The 14038-nt window shown below is 42.0% G+C and overlaps 1 protein-coding gene across 3 annotated transcripts in view; it reads left to right on the top strand.

The window, feature by feature from the left end:
- Positions 1–14038, top strand: part of mboat2a (membrane bound O-acyltransferase domain containing 2a) — a 74260-nt gene that overhangs the window by 39968 nt on the left and 20254 nt on the right. For all 3 annotated transcript variants that reach the window (XM_045723373.2, XM_014210199.3, XM_045723374.2), the window contains exon 3: positions 1–71. This exon is cut by the window's left edge and continues 7 nt beyond it. In XM_045723373.2, coding sequence (XP_045579329.1) covers positions 1–71 — 71 coding nt within the window. The remainder of the gene's footprint in view (positions 72–14038) is intronic.

Raw genomic sequence — 14038 nt, 5'->3', positions numbered from 1 at the left:
TTACATTTCCTGGTCCAGAGTGGCCTGACCTACAGTATCATGATCTTTGCAGAGCTGGAACACATGCACAAGTGAGTAATGCTTTTATTTCCTCTGAAAGAAACGCCTCATTCTCCTGGCAGGTAATACTGTAGCGGCAAGACCAAGAATGGCCAAATCGCAAGTCTCTCCGGTGAACACGTGATGCCGTCTTCGCGACGTTGTCGCTTTTCGTAGAGCGTCGCTTCCAGAAAACAATTCGGTAACGTATTTTTCTACTGACGTAGTCCATCTTTTCACAAGGCTGGTTGATTGATTGAATAGAAATGCATGTGGAAGAAGGTAATTGGCCATTAATTTAGAGTGGTGTTCCAGCATGTTTTATCCAGCAACAGAAAGGCATTGACCGTGTGCCCAGCTGTTTCAATTCATCTTTACTGAAGTGCTGCCAGAACAGGATCCAGCACCTCTCAGTTTTGGACTGTTTTGTTATGGAACCTGTTTACCAGGATCCGGTACCTCTCGTGACATGAACAATTATTTTCACTGTTTGCCATGTGACAATTCTAATCAAAACGATGAGAGTTAATTCACGTTGCCGCCTCTTTAATTCTCCTGCCCCCTAAAAAAAGGTGTCATGTGAAAACAGATTTTCACCCTACGCCTGATATTCTAGACTAGATTCGGGTTTGGGCCGGGCCGGGCTTATGGTTTGCGTAACATTGTAGCCTGTGTTTGAGACCGACGCGTGGGTTTGTTGCTGTGGTGAGTGAGAGAAATGCACCTGCGTCTCTCACAGCGGGGACTAGAATCAGATGAACTTTCTATGATCTCTCTCTGCTCTGATAGACGTGACCTTGCAACTCATCTCTCCAAGCGTTGCACTTCATCATTTATTTTCCTTATCGAATCATAGATGCAGGAAGGGTTCTGAGCCTGAAGGTGCTGCAGCACCCCTAATAATAAAAATAATTATTGTTATCATGGTGGGGGGTACCCCTGACAAATTGAAATATACATTTGCCAAAGTTATAAAATTACTGCTCTGTTTGACAAGAAATGAAATGAAATGAAATCACTACACCAGGAGTAGACCTATAAATTTAGCCACAGACGATCAACAGCTTATTTTTTTTTAATTGCCTCGCTCTGGATTGTGTGGTGTGTGTGTGTGTGTGTATCAAAATCACAAGGCATAGCCTACAGTCGGGAACATGCGGCAAGTCTGTCAGTAAACAGCATTCGGCCGAAACAGGCCTTTCACAATATTTCAAATCCAATCGCAGGAAAACAAAGGTTGAAAAGCAAATGGCTCCTGCTAAAAAGATAACTCGCCTGTCTCTAGGCTACCAAACATATTTAATCAACTTCCAAATAGGCCTATCGAGTGACATTGTTCTACAAAGTAAAACAAGAGACGCTTTTGACCAAAACCGCTGAGTAAGCGGCGCATCGTTAGGTGAGTCAGTGAAAAATGTAGCCTGTCATTTAATTTGTGTTGAAAGATTTTGCTAAACTCTCCAGTAATGTAAAATGACATAAAATTGCATGAAATGCGTTCATAAAATGCTATTTTTCGGATCCTAGGCAATTTTTTTTTTACTGCTCTTTGCCACTACGCAAATGTGATAATATGCGTGCAATTCTTCATTAAAAAATGTTTTTACTTGTTATGTGTTCCGGTACCTCATAGCCCACCAGGTCTTCCTGCTCACTTTTCTTTCTTCCGGCACCTCCCAATGTACAAATTTAAGCACTGCTTATATACATGAAGGATGAGACTGGCCTTCCTTGGATCACTGTGGTAAGATGTTTGGAGTGTAAGTTCTGGTGATAAAGCGTTCTGTTGGTGCTGACGAGCCTGAATTCCTGATGGTGATGGAAATACCCCTCAGGCGGCGCCCATCTGTGTCCATGACCCCCCCCCCCCCCCCCGCTTCCACCCCTCCCCCCAAACACTCTGAGAAATGCAGTTATCGCTCCCCCCAGCCCACCTTCTGTGGTTATTTTTACTGAGGGACAGGGCTGTGAGGTCAGGTGTGAAATGGAATGAAAGTCCTCTCCGAAGTGAAGGCTCTACAAATAGCCCAGCTCAATATCCATCACAACAACCAGCAAACAGTACAATGGAGGAGGACCCTGACGGTAAATGCACTCCGTAATCACATTCGGAGGTGACATTTTCAAAAACAAAGCCTGAAATTCAATGGAACAGCAATGGAGTGGTTTCCATGGAAATGTTTGCTTCCTCTCGAGGTTCTAGGATGCAGAGGAATGTGGCCGTCTTCCAAGCCGAGCTGACATAGGACCACATCTCACAGCAGGGCCTGGGTTTAGAGTTCAGCCTCTGGGTTTGCCTTACTCAACCTTCTTGGAGCGTTCCACGGTCAAGTCAGAGAGCGGGGCGCGGTGACCGGTTCACGTTCCGATTTTGTTGGTCCTCAAGGTTGTGTTTTCCAGGAAAGCGGGGGTGCTGAGCTTGCAGATGCTGTTGATCTCTTTTGGAATCCCCCAGATCTGATCTTTGACCTTTTTGGTTTGACCTAACCTGTCTTTACCTTGACGGGTCTTTTAGGGTTTGCGAATAGCTTTCTATATGTGTACAGTTTAACCTCTTGGGGCTAGGTGGGACGCTAGCGTGCCACCTGTGGTGCACTCCATCAACAGCAGGTGCATTTCAAGAGCGGCAAATTTGAATCCAAATAAATGTCAAAATTCAAATTTTTCAAAAATACAACTATGTTACACCATTTGAAAGATAAACATCTCCTTAATCTAACCACGTTTTACGATTTCAAAAAGGTTTTACGGCGAAAGCATAAATTTAGAGTATGTTAGGACAGTACATTTACAAGAGTTGTGTGTAATGTTTTGTCAAGTCAAAGACAGGGTCACCAAAAACCATAAAACCAGCTAAAATGATACACTAACCTTTTACAATCTCCATCAGATGACACTCCTAGGACATTATGTTAGACAATGCATGCATTTTTAGTTCTATCAAGTTCATATTTATATACAAAAACAGCGTTTTACTATGGCATTGATGTTGAGGAAATCGTTTCCCTCCAATAACCGGCAGTCAAGTCAGCGTCACAAATTAAATAATTAAAATTAGAAAACATTGGTAAAATATTATATTGTCATTTAAAGAATTATAGATTTACATCTTTTGAACGCAATCAACTTGCCAGATTTAAAAATAACCTTACTGGGAAATCACACTTTGCAATAATCTGAGCACTGTGCCCAGAAAAATACGCGTTGCGATACAGACTAGACGTCATGTTGGGGAGATCTAAAATCGAAAATACTATGTAAATAATCCATTACCTTTGATTCTCTTCATCAGATGTCACTTCCAGGTATCACAGGTCCATAACGAATGTAGTTTTGTTCAAAAAAGCTCATCATTTATGTCCAAAAATCTCCGTCTCGTTAGCACATGATGTAAGCCAGCCGGACTTCTCGTCATGAACGAGGGGAAAAAATATATTTCCGTTCGTTCAAACATGTCAAACGTTGTATAGCATAAATCATTAGGGCCTTTTTTAACCAGAACATGAATAATATTCAAGGTGGACGAATGCATAGCCTTTTATAACGTATTGGAACGAGGGTACCCAACATGAAGTAGCGCGCCAGGTGTCTAATGGGACATCACCGTTCCATGGCTCTTGTTCGGTCAGATCTCCCTCCAGAAGACTCAAAACACTTTGTAAAGGCTGGTGACATCTAGTGGAAGCAATAGGAAGTGCCAAAATATTCCTAAACCCCTGTGTTTTTCAATGGGAGAGGTTTAAAGTCAATACAACACATCAGGTATCCACTTCCTGTCAGAAAATGTCTCAGGGTTTTGCCTGCCAAATGAGTTCTGTTATACTCACAGACACCATTCAAACAGTTTTGGAAACTTTAGAGTGTTTTCTATCCATATATAATAAGTATATGCATATTCTAGTTACTGGGTAGGATTAGTAACCAGATTAAATCGGGTACATTTTTTTTATCCAGACGTGCAAATGCTGCCCCCTAGACCCAACAGGTTAATGTAGTATGACTACTGCTTGATTACTATGGCTGAGATCCTACAGTCAAAATCAGCAGAGACGAGCTCTACTTTTTTCACATCAACTTACTTTTGTCTGCTTTAAGTTTTTTCCCTAAATTACGTAGTGGCAAGTGGTCGTTGTGCGTAAATGGCGTGGAGGAGACCACCTATGTGAATGAAATGATATGCAATGATTTTGATCAAACATTTTTAACGGCATGCCAGAGAATATGTGGCTGTTTATGGCTGAATAAACTGGTGGCGTGGATGCATATCTTATCATGTAGCCTATCCTTTATGAGGCAGATTTGCAGTGGAACTTTGCAATATGGCTACAAGGGACTATGACATTGATCTGACTGTAGTTGTTGCACACATTTCTCTTCCGTCTTTCCCATCAACGTGGGCGGCAGGTAGCCTAGCGGTTAGTTTTGGGCCAGTAACCGAAAGGTTTTCGGATTGAATCCCTGAACAAGGCAGTTAACCCACTGTTCCCCGGTAGGCCGTCATTGTAAATAAGAATTTGTTCTTAACTGACTTGCCTAGTTACATAACAATGTATTTAAAAAAAAGCATGTATTTTTAATGTATTTAAAGAGTTTGCTTCAGGGCAGAGAGGAGTGGTAACGAAGTCTCGTTGACAAAAAGAGAGGGTGAACATTGAATATAGACAAAGATGGGGGGGGGGCTGAAATTGCAGAGGTAGAAATCAAGGGTACAGTTTTTCTAGTACAGTATGTAGAGCAAAAATACACTACATTATTTACAATATCGGCGCATGTGCCAATTTCTTTTAAATTTGATTTGTCTTCCCTTTCTCCTCATCCCTCTGCCTTTGTCCAGACACCTCACCAGGCAGATTATAATGGGATTTCCCAGAAAGCATTTAAACACAGCGGAGGCTGGTGCTAGGAACACTCGCTAGTCCCACAAGAGCAAATACATGGAACAAACATCCATCTACAGGAGGCCCCAATCCTGTGATTGCTGTTAACCACCTTGCTAATGGAGTAGCCTAGCGCCTCCGTGCAAAATACAACACTATTTTATACTATATTATTGTATAGTGGTGGCCATATGTTTTCCCACTCATATAACCGTCATGGTGTCACTGACTGTTGTTTTGGTGACTTGATGAAAGCAGTCAGGAGGACTCGGGACACCTGGGTATTTGAAGCGGTTATTCACACAAAATTGGTACGTGACGTGCATAGAGTTGTCATTCACTTGCTGTTTTCTTTGGGGGGGGTAATGTTCAACTTGTCTGTCCTCTCACCTGTAGAACTTGCCCTGAGAAAGGTCGGGAACGTTCTAGTGAGGTTGTCCTCAGCTCTCTATGCCTCTAGTGCAAACACAGCACCACCTGCTGGATGAGAAGACTTGTCTACCCATAAAACACCTGCGACGTACTGGACTGGTGCAATTAGCAGTCAATCAGTTATAACACACGGACTTGTGGAAGGGGATACCATTTGTATGAATGTAGTTTGCATTTTTTTTTAGGTCAGGAATTTTAGATATTTAATGAATTCCTGGAACTATTTTGCAGGTAATACTGTCTGAGTCATACATGCGTCGATTTTGCTCTTAACACCAACAGAAACGACTCATCTTAGAAGCACCAACTAACAGAGATGGAGAACCTGACAATAACGTGTGTTCGAGAAGGAGAGGTGACAAAGTGAGGGAAGGAGATGGCGATAGACAGTGCAGCGAAAGAAAGAGCTTGCTCACATGAAAGGCTGATCTGATTCATGCCGTGTTGCTATTGAAGCCCGGACCACCTTTCCTTTGCAAGGCCAACAGCAAAAAAATACACTCCCCCCCCCCCCCCCCCCTTCTCCCACACATGGCTTTATTATGCACTCTGGGCCTTTGCAGCACATTTCCCTGCTTTCTGTCCTATTATGTTAGGGTAATTGGAGGGTTTATGAGGCGTGATTAATCGTGGGTTGGGGCAGTGGGAGGCCAAGGAGGCGGCGGAGGTCCAGGCATGGTGCCTCACTGCTTTGGAATGCCAAGTGCTTTGGGCCGGGGCTCGCTGCCAGCTCATTGTCTAGAAATACGAGCAGCAGTTGAAATGGCACTAATGACACCGCGTCACCTCCGAGATATGTCTGCCCCGTGACGGAGTGGACAGTTGGCTGGTTCTGCGGGTCAGACACGTCGCAATGGCAACTCTACTATGACTCGGCTTGTTGGTCATTCCGAAACAACTGCAATTGTTATTCAGTAGAAAAACACACACAGTGGTAACGGGAGTGAAATTATCATTGCAGAGGGGTGGACTTTTCATATGCAGTTGATTTGAAATGCATACAGTTGACTTGATAAATGCACATCGGATGGGAAAACTCTCGAAGTGCAGTTCAGTAGTCTCAATACATACTTTGACCTCTGTGAAGGTGGGGTTCAGTGACGACACCTTGATTGCTTTTGGGGCCTTTTGACACACTTGATCCTTGCCGTATTACCCCCCCCCCCCCCCCCAGCAACGGCATGCTAAATAAGTCCAACGGTCTTTACAAACGCTCATCTTGGCGCTGTTGGAAGGAAGTGAGTCCATTTCATTCAGCATTGATTTGTTTCTCTCTCTCAGGGCCGGGTTTCTATTGCAGAGCAGTCGCATGCAAGCCTAAGATCACCATACGCAATGCCAAGTGTCGTCTGGAGTGGTGGAAAACTCGCAGAGTAGGAAGTGGAGGACCATCCTCAGTGAATTTCCTAAAAATGTAAATGGTAAAACATATTAAAAGTGATCCTTTTTAGATAAAACTATACTAAATATAATCACGGCACCAAATAATTGATTCAAACACACTATTTTGCAAAGAAGGTCTACAGTAGCCTCAACAGCACTCTGTAGCGTAGCACCATGGCAGCACCATGGACAGCTAGCTTCCGTCCTGTTCTGGGTACATTGACTTCAGTTCAAAACCTAGGAGGCTCATCATGGTTCTCATCCCCTTCCATAGACTTACACAGTCATTTTGAGAACTTCCGGAGGATGTCCTCAAGCAGCCGATCAGAGCTCTTGCAGCATGAAGTGACATGTTGTCCATTCAATCAAAGGAATGAATCTAGTACTGAAAGCATAAGCCACTTCCAGCTAGCACTGCAGTGCATAAAATGTGTTGAGTAGTTGACTCAAAGAGCAAGAAAGACAATAGTTCAACAGTTTTGAACAAATACATTTCTTCCAAAATGGAGAAGCAAGAGTAATTTTTTTCAGTTTCACTTACTTAAACTAGCTAGCGGCATTTGCTAGCTATCTTACTGAAACACCCTGCTCAAACAGAGGGATGCTATGTTAGCTAGCTGGCTATGACTTTCCAACACAACACTGAAACTCTTCCAAATCAAGGTAAGCTTTTGGTATTACTAATTTATTGCCACTGGTGCCTGCCGGTGTAACTGCTTACTGACTGTACGCTAACGTTGCTGCATGATTGTAGCGGGTTTACTAACGCGTTAGTTCTATTAGCTATGCTGACTATGATGCTGCTTTAGCTAATATGGCGACAACGATGTAGGCTGTGTGTAGCAGGTTGGCTTAGAAAGGTTTTTTCACCTGGTCACATACAGCTGATGTGTTGTGCATTGAAGTCCACAAGTGTCGGTGAGAGCATGGATGCGAGAAGGAATACAATGTGGCTGCTATGTTTCCGTGTGATCAGGGGTGTATTACTCCAGTAAATATAGTAAAACTAAAGAAACTTGAATGACTAGGTGTGTCAAACTTTTGACTGGTACTATACGTGTGTGTGTGTACAGTAACGGTTAATAGTTTGACATATCTACTCATTCAAGAGTTTATTTTTACTATTTTCTACATTTTAGTATAATAGTGCAGACATCAAAACTATAAATAACACATGGAATCATGTAGTAACCAAAAGAAGTGTTACAAAAATCTAAATATATTTTATTCTTCATAGTAGCCACCATTTGCCTTGATGACAGCTTTGCACACTCTTGGCATTCTTTCAAACAGTCTTGAAGAAGTTCCCACATATGCTGAGCACTTGTTGGCTGCTTTTCCTTCACTCTGTGGTCCAACTCATCCCAAACCATCTCAATGGGGTTGAGGTCAGGTGATTGTGGAGGCCAGGTCATCTGATGCAGCACTCCATCAATCTCCTTGGTCAAATAGCCCTTACACAGCCTGGAGGTGTGTTGAAAAACAAATGATAGTCCTTCTAAGCGCAAACCAGATGAGATGGCTTATCACTGCAGAATGTTGTGGTAGCAATGCTAGTTAAGTGTGCCTTGAATTCTAAATAAATCCCTCAATCTGACCATTTTACTCACCCCAGCAGTGTTGGTTAGGCTGTTTTCATGGTATCTAGAGCGTTGGTGACTGTAAGTGTGCTACTTGAAACAATTGAATTACGGTTTGTTTTTTTTGCCAACATTTACTAACACTGGTCATATTCAACTGGTGTTGCCAGGTCTAGCAATTTTTTTTGCCCAATGTCGTTCTCTTTGCTTATTTGAGCTGTTCAGGCCATAATATGGACTTGGTCTTTTACCAAATAGGGCTATCTTCTATATACCACCCCTACCTTGTCACAACACAACTGATTGGCTCAAACGTATTAAGAAGGAAAGAAATTCCACAAATTAATTTAACAAGGCACACCTATTAATTAGGGCTAGGGGGCAGTATTGGCACGGCTGGATAAAAAAACATACCCGATTTTAATCTGGTTACCACTCCTACCCAGTAACTAGAATATGCATATACTTATTACATATGGATAGAAAACACCCTACATTTTCTAAAACTGTTTGAATGGTGTCTGTGAGTATAACAGAACTCATTTGGCAGGCAAAACCCTGAGACATTTTCTGACAGGAAGTGGATACCTGATGTGTTGTATTACCTTTAAACCTATCCCATTGAAAAACACAGGGGCTGAGGAATATTTTGGCACTTCCTATTGCTTCCACTAGATGTCACCAGCCTTTACAAAGTGTTTTGAGTCTTCTGGAGGGAGATCTGACCGAACAAGAGCCATGGAACGATGATGGCCCATTAGACACCTGGTGCGCGAGTTCATGTTGGGTACCCTCGTTCCAATACGTTATAAAAGAGTATGCATTCGTCCACCTTGAATATTATTCATGTTCTGGTTAAAAAAGGCCCTAATGATTTATGCTATACAACGTTTGACATGTTTGAACGAACGTAAATATATTTTTTCCCCTCGTTCATGACGAGAAGTCCGGCTGGCTTAGATCATGTGCTAACAAGACGGAGATTTTTGGACATAAATGATGAGCTTTTTTGAACAAAACTACATTCGTTATGGACCTGTGATACCTGGAAGTGACATCTGATGAAGAGAATCAAAGGTATTGGATTATTTACATAGTATTTTCGATTTTAGATCTCCCCAACATGACGTCTAGTCTGTATCGCAACGCGTATTTTTCTGGGCGCAGTGCTCAGATTATTGCAAAGTGTGATTTTCCCAGTAAGGTTATTTTTAAATCTGGCAAGTTGATTGCGTTCAAGAGATGTAAATCTATAATTCTTTAAATGACAATATAATATTTTACCAATGTTTTCTAATTTTAATTATTTAATTTGTGGTGTTGAATTGACTGCCGGTTATTGGAGGGAAAAGATTTCCTCAACATCAATGCCATAGTAAAACGCTGTTTTTGGATATAAATATGAACTTGATAGAACTAAAAATGCATGCATTGTCTAACATAATGTCCTAGGAGTGTCATCTGATGGAGATTGTAAAAGGTTAGTGCATCATTTTAGCTGGTTTTATGGTTTTGGTGACCCTGTCTTTGAATTGACAAAACATTACACACAACTCTTGTAAATGTACTGTCCTAACATACTCTAAATTTATGCTTTCGCCGTAAAACCTTTTTGAAATCGTAAACCGTGGTTAGATTAAGGAGATGTTTATCTTTCAAAGGGTGTAAAATAGTTGTATGTTTGAAAAATTTGGATTTTGACATTTATTTGGATTCAAATTTGCCGCTCTTGAAATGCACCTGCTGTTGATGGCCCATAGAGGTTAATTGAAATGCATTCCAGGTGACTACCTCATGAAGCTGGTTGAGAGAATGCCAAGAGTGTGCAAAGCTCTCAACTTTGAAGAATATAAAATATAGTAACTTTTGGTTACTACATGATTATATATGTGTTATTTTATCGTTTTGAAGTCTTCACTGTTATTCTACAATGTAGAAAATAAAGAAAAACCCTAGAATGAGTAGGTGTGTCCAAACGTTTGACTTGTACTGTGTGTGTATTAATGCGTTCCGGTACCTCAGATTCCACCAAGTCACCCCCCTCTCAAAGTAACTTTTTGTTTCGGCAGCTCTCGATTTACAAATTAAGCACTGGGAGGCAGTCTACTTTAGGTCCAGGCTTTGTCGAGGCCTGCAGGCAACTGGTCAAATTACATCCGGAAGATAGAATCCCTCTACTATAAATACATTGCTCCATATACTGCTACATGTTGCTAATTTCCTGTTAGCATAATATAACATCCCATTTATTATAAAAGTATCCCTACTGCAAATAGAATTTGACAAAAAGGATGTATAGTTTTGTCAACCGAAAAGGTTGGCTGGTTTGATAGGACAGTAAAGCATGTTTAATGGTGTGAAGCCTGAAGGTCATATCAGTTTGCGGTTTTAGCCATGTCTGTCTGTCTCTGGTGGCTAATTTAGGGAGTGACGGTAGGCTGGCTTTGGTGACATCTGGGGATGTTTCTGACTAACTTTGACATTAAGGGTGCCCAGAGGAGTCAAACTTGTGTGTGGACAATGTTTTTCAAACGTGACTCACACATCTCTGTCACATCTCCCCCTCTCGCTTTTGCACACTCCATTGTCTCTCTGTTTCTCTCTCTCGCTCTCACAAACATTCTCATACAAGTCAATATATAAATATACAGCATTTACAATTATCAACTTCAATAGCCTACAACTACTTTATAGGCTACTGTATAACTGTAAACCTAGCTGGTAGAGCTGGGGAGATTGGACAGAGGCATTATAACAGTCAGGTTCTGTAGACTTTTCCCTGAACAGACTACTAATTGGGAACATTAGTGTCCACTGTTCAGACCAGGGTGCCTGCCACCCTCTCACCATGTCAAGTGTCGGCACACAGCACTGAGTTGCCCATTGTTCCCTCTCAAGTGCCCCCTCCCACACTTTAATACCAATAACCAGGGGTGCAACTTTGGTTTTAGAAGTTGGGGGGGGGGGGGGGGGGAGATGTAACTTGGCAGGGAGTTTTGGGACATCTAAAGCACATTACTTGCGTTACTACACATCTAATATGGCCCTTATAGCTGTCTCTATTTAGAACAACAAAAAGTAAGCAAAAATGCCTAAAGTAAACAAGCTAGGTAAGAGATTATTAAATATGTGATTGATAAGACTGAACTAGATCAATGATAATTCAATAGTAATCAATATTGTGTTGCACCTTTTAACCAATAGCCTAACAAATGAACAACTCTTATGAATAAAGTACAAAGACTTCACTTTTGATTCTTTATTAAGACATCCTCTATAACAAATTTCAGCCAGACCGCCCAGCCAGCCCGAGCTGCTTCCACGCCTAACCCCCACAAGTCTGGTTAATAACTCAGCTCTCTCCCCAACACAACATCGTTCCCATATTTTTGTTTTAAGGGAAAGGTTTGGAAAACACATACACATTAACACACAGAACTCTTCATATAATTTATATCATATGCCTAATAGTACTGTACAGCTCTAAATGCTAGGTTACACAGTTTCTTCTGATATGTTTCCAGTATCAACATTTCCAAACAAAAAGAGGGAGAAGGGAGAATCTGTAGACCATGAGGAGTCCATGAGGAGTCTGCATGGTCCTAAAGCACACCTGAGCCGCTGTTTGTATCACAGTGCAAAGATAACTGGGGGGAACAAATATGCTATTTTTGAATGTTGGAGGGGTCATGTCCCCAGTGAATGTTGCACCCCTGCCAATAACTTGGCCTTACCTGGAATCCCAATATATTGCTGACCTTTTGGGGTAGACGCGTGCATACACTCTCACACACATACCAGGTCCCCTAGGAGAATGCTGTTCGTAGATTCTTTCTGTGATCCAGCCAGCACTATCCTCTGGGAGACAGGCCAAGGGATTAGCTTCAATAAGTAAGTAGCTGAACACTGGCATCTGTTGCTTCTCAGCAAATGTTGGTAACTGCTTCAACTCATTGCTTCATGCGGTTGATCTGAAATATTGCATTGCGATAAATAGAAAATGCCTCTAATAGATTGATTTCTTCTTAAAAAATGCATGCATGGTGAAGCACTGCATTTTACTTGGCCTAGGTAGTCGATATACAGGTCTAATGATTTTGGATCAGTTCTGATTCACTGCTCTGAAAACAAATGTCAAGGACATTGGCAGCCCGGTTTCCTTCTCCGTAATCAAATTCTTCAACCATTTTCTTTAGTCAAGAAACCTGGGTTTTACAAGTCTGAATGACATACTGTAACTGTACAGCAATCATACTTCGATCAACCACCTACTGTTCTGAGAAACACCAGTATACCCTGATGAGGCGACAGCATGTTCAAATAAACCCTTTTAGGCTTACTCCTATTCCAAAGCACCTTGGCCTTGTAACCACGGACAACCGTCTTACTGAATCTAAGATACAAACCACCAGCATTCTTCCTCATCCCCAACAAAGACTACTTGATTTGTCTAATGGCACCTCTGACGTCCACAATACCTTCCATTGTGGAGAACCAGATGGACGCTCCAGCTAGCTGAATCAGTGTCAGCTTTGTACCAGCAGCCCTCAGTGCTCTCTCTCTCTTTCTCCCCCCCTACCAATGGAATCTGGTGTTGTCTCCTAACAACACTGACAGGACGGCAGGAGCTGGGTTTCCACACAGATATGCAGCCAAGCCCACTGTCCCTGCTTTGACAATGGCAATGGCTCTTTGAGAGGAGAATAAAGAGGTTTGACGCTGAGGAGGAACAGTGTATTGTCAAGAGTAAATGACAGTGTTCATGTCCTGTAGGATGTAGTGCCATCCTATTGTATTGATAGACAAACCTATGGTACTGATCTCTCGTCATGTCATGGAGATGAATAAATCGTAGGAAACGGTCATGTTTTTATGTCTAACCTGTTGAATGTGTATACCATATTGTTCACCTCAAACTGAACCATGAAGTCCTTCCGCTAACTGATATACAGCGCATTCGGAAAGTTCTGACCTTTTGACTTTTACAGCCTTATTTTAATTGGATAAAATGCCCCCCCCCCCCCCCCCCCCCCCCCATTAATCTACACACAATACCCCATAATGACAAAGCGCAAAACATTTTTTTAAATATTTTTGCAAATTTATAAAAAAAATTAAAATGACCTTATTTACATAAGTATTCAGACCCTTTGCTATGAGACTTGAAATTGTGCTCAGATGCATCCTGTTTCCATTGATCATCCTTGATGTTCCTACAACTTGATTGGAATCCACCTGTGGTAATTTCATTTGATTTGGATTGTTGTCTGAACAAAAACCGAGCCATGAGGACGAAGGTATTGTCCGTAGAGCTCCGAGACAGGATTGATTGTGTTGAGGGACAGATCTTGGGAAGGGTACCAAAACATTTCTGCAGCATTGAAGGTCCCCAAGAACACTGTGGCCTCCATCATTCTTAAATGGGAGAAGTTTGGAACCACCAAGACTCTTTCTAGAGCTGGCTGCCTTGCCAAACTGAGCAATCGGGGTAGAAGGGCCTTGGTCAGGGAGGTGACCAAGAACCCAATGGTCACTCTGACAGAGCTCGTCTGTGAAGATGGTTGTCCTTCTGGAATGTTCTCCCATCTCTGCAGCACTCCACCAATCAGGCCTTTATGGTACAGTGGCCAGACGGAAGCCACTCTTCAGTAAAAGGCACATGACAGCCCGCTTTGAGTTTGACAAAATGCACCTAAAGGACTCTGACCATGAGAAACAAGATTCTCT

The sequence above is a fragment of the Salmo salar genome, chromosome 09, assembly GCF_965601325.2.
Source record: "Salmo salar chromosome 09, fSalSal1, whole genome shotgun sequence".
Taxonomy (NCBI): domain Eukaryota; kingdom Metazoa; phylum Chordata; class Actinopteri; order Salmoniformes; family Salmonidae; genus Salmo; species Salmo salar.
The sequence above is the reverse complement of the archived record's forward strand: the minus strand, read 5'-3'. Positions and strand labels throughout refer to the sequence as shown.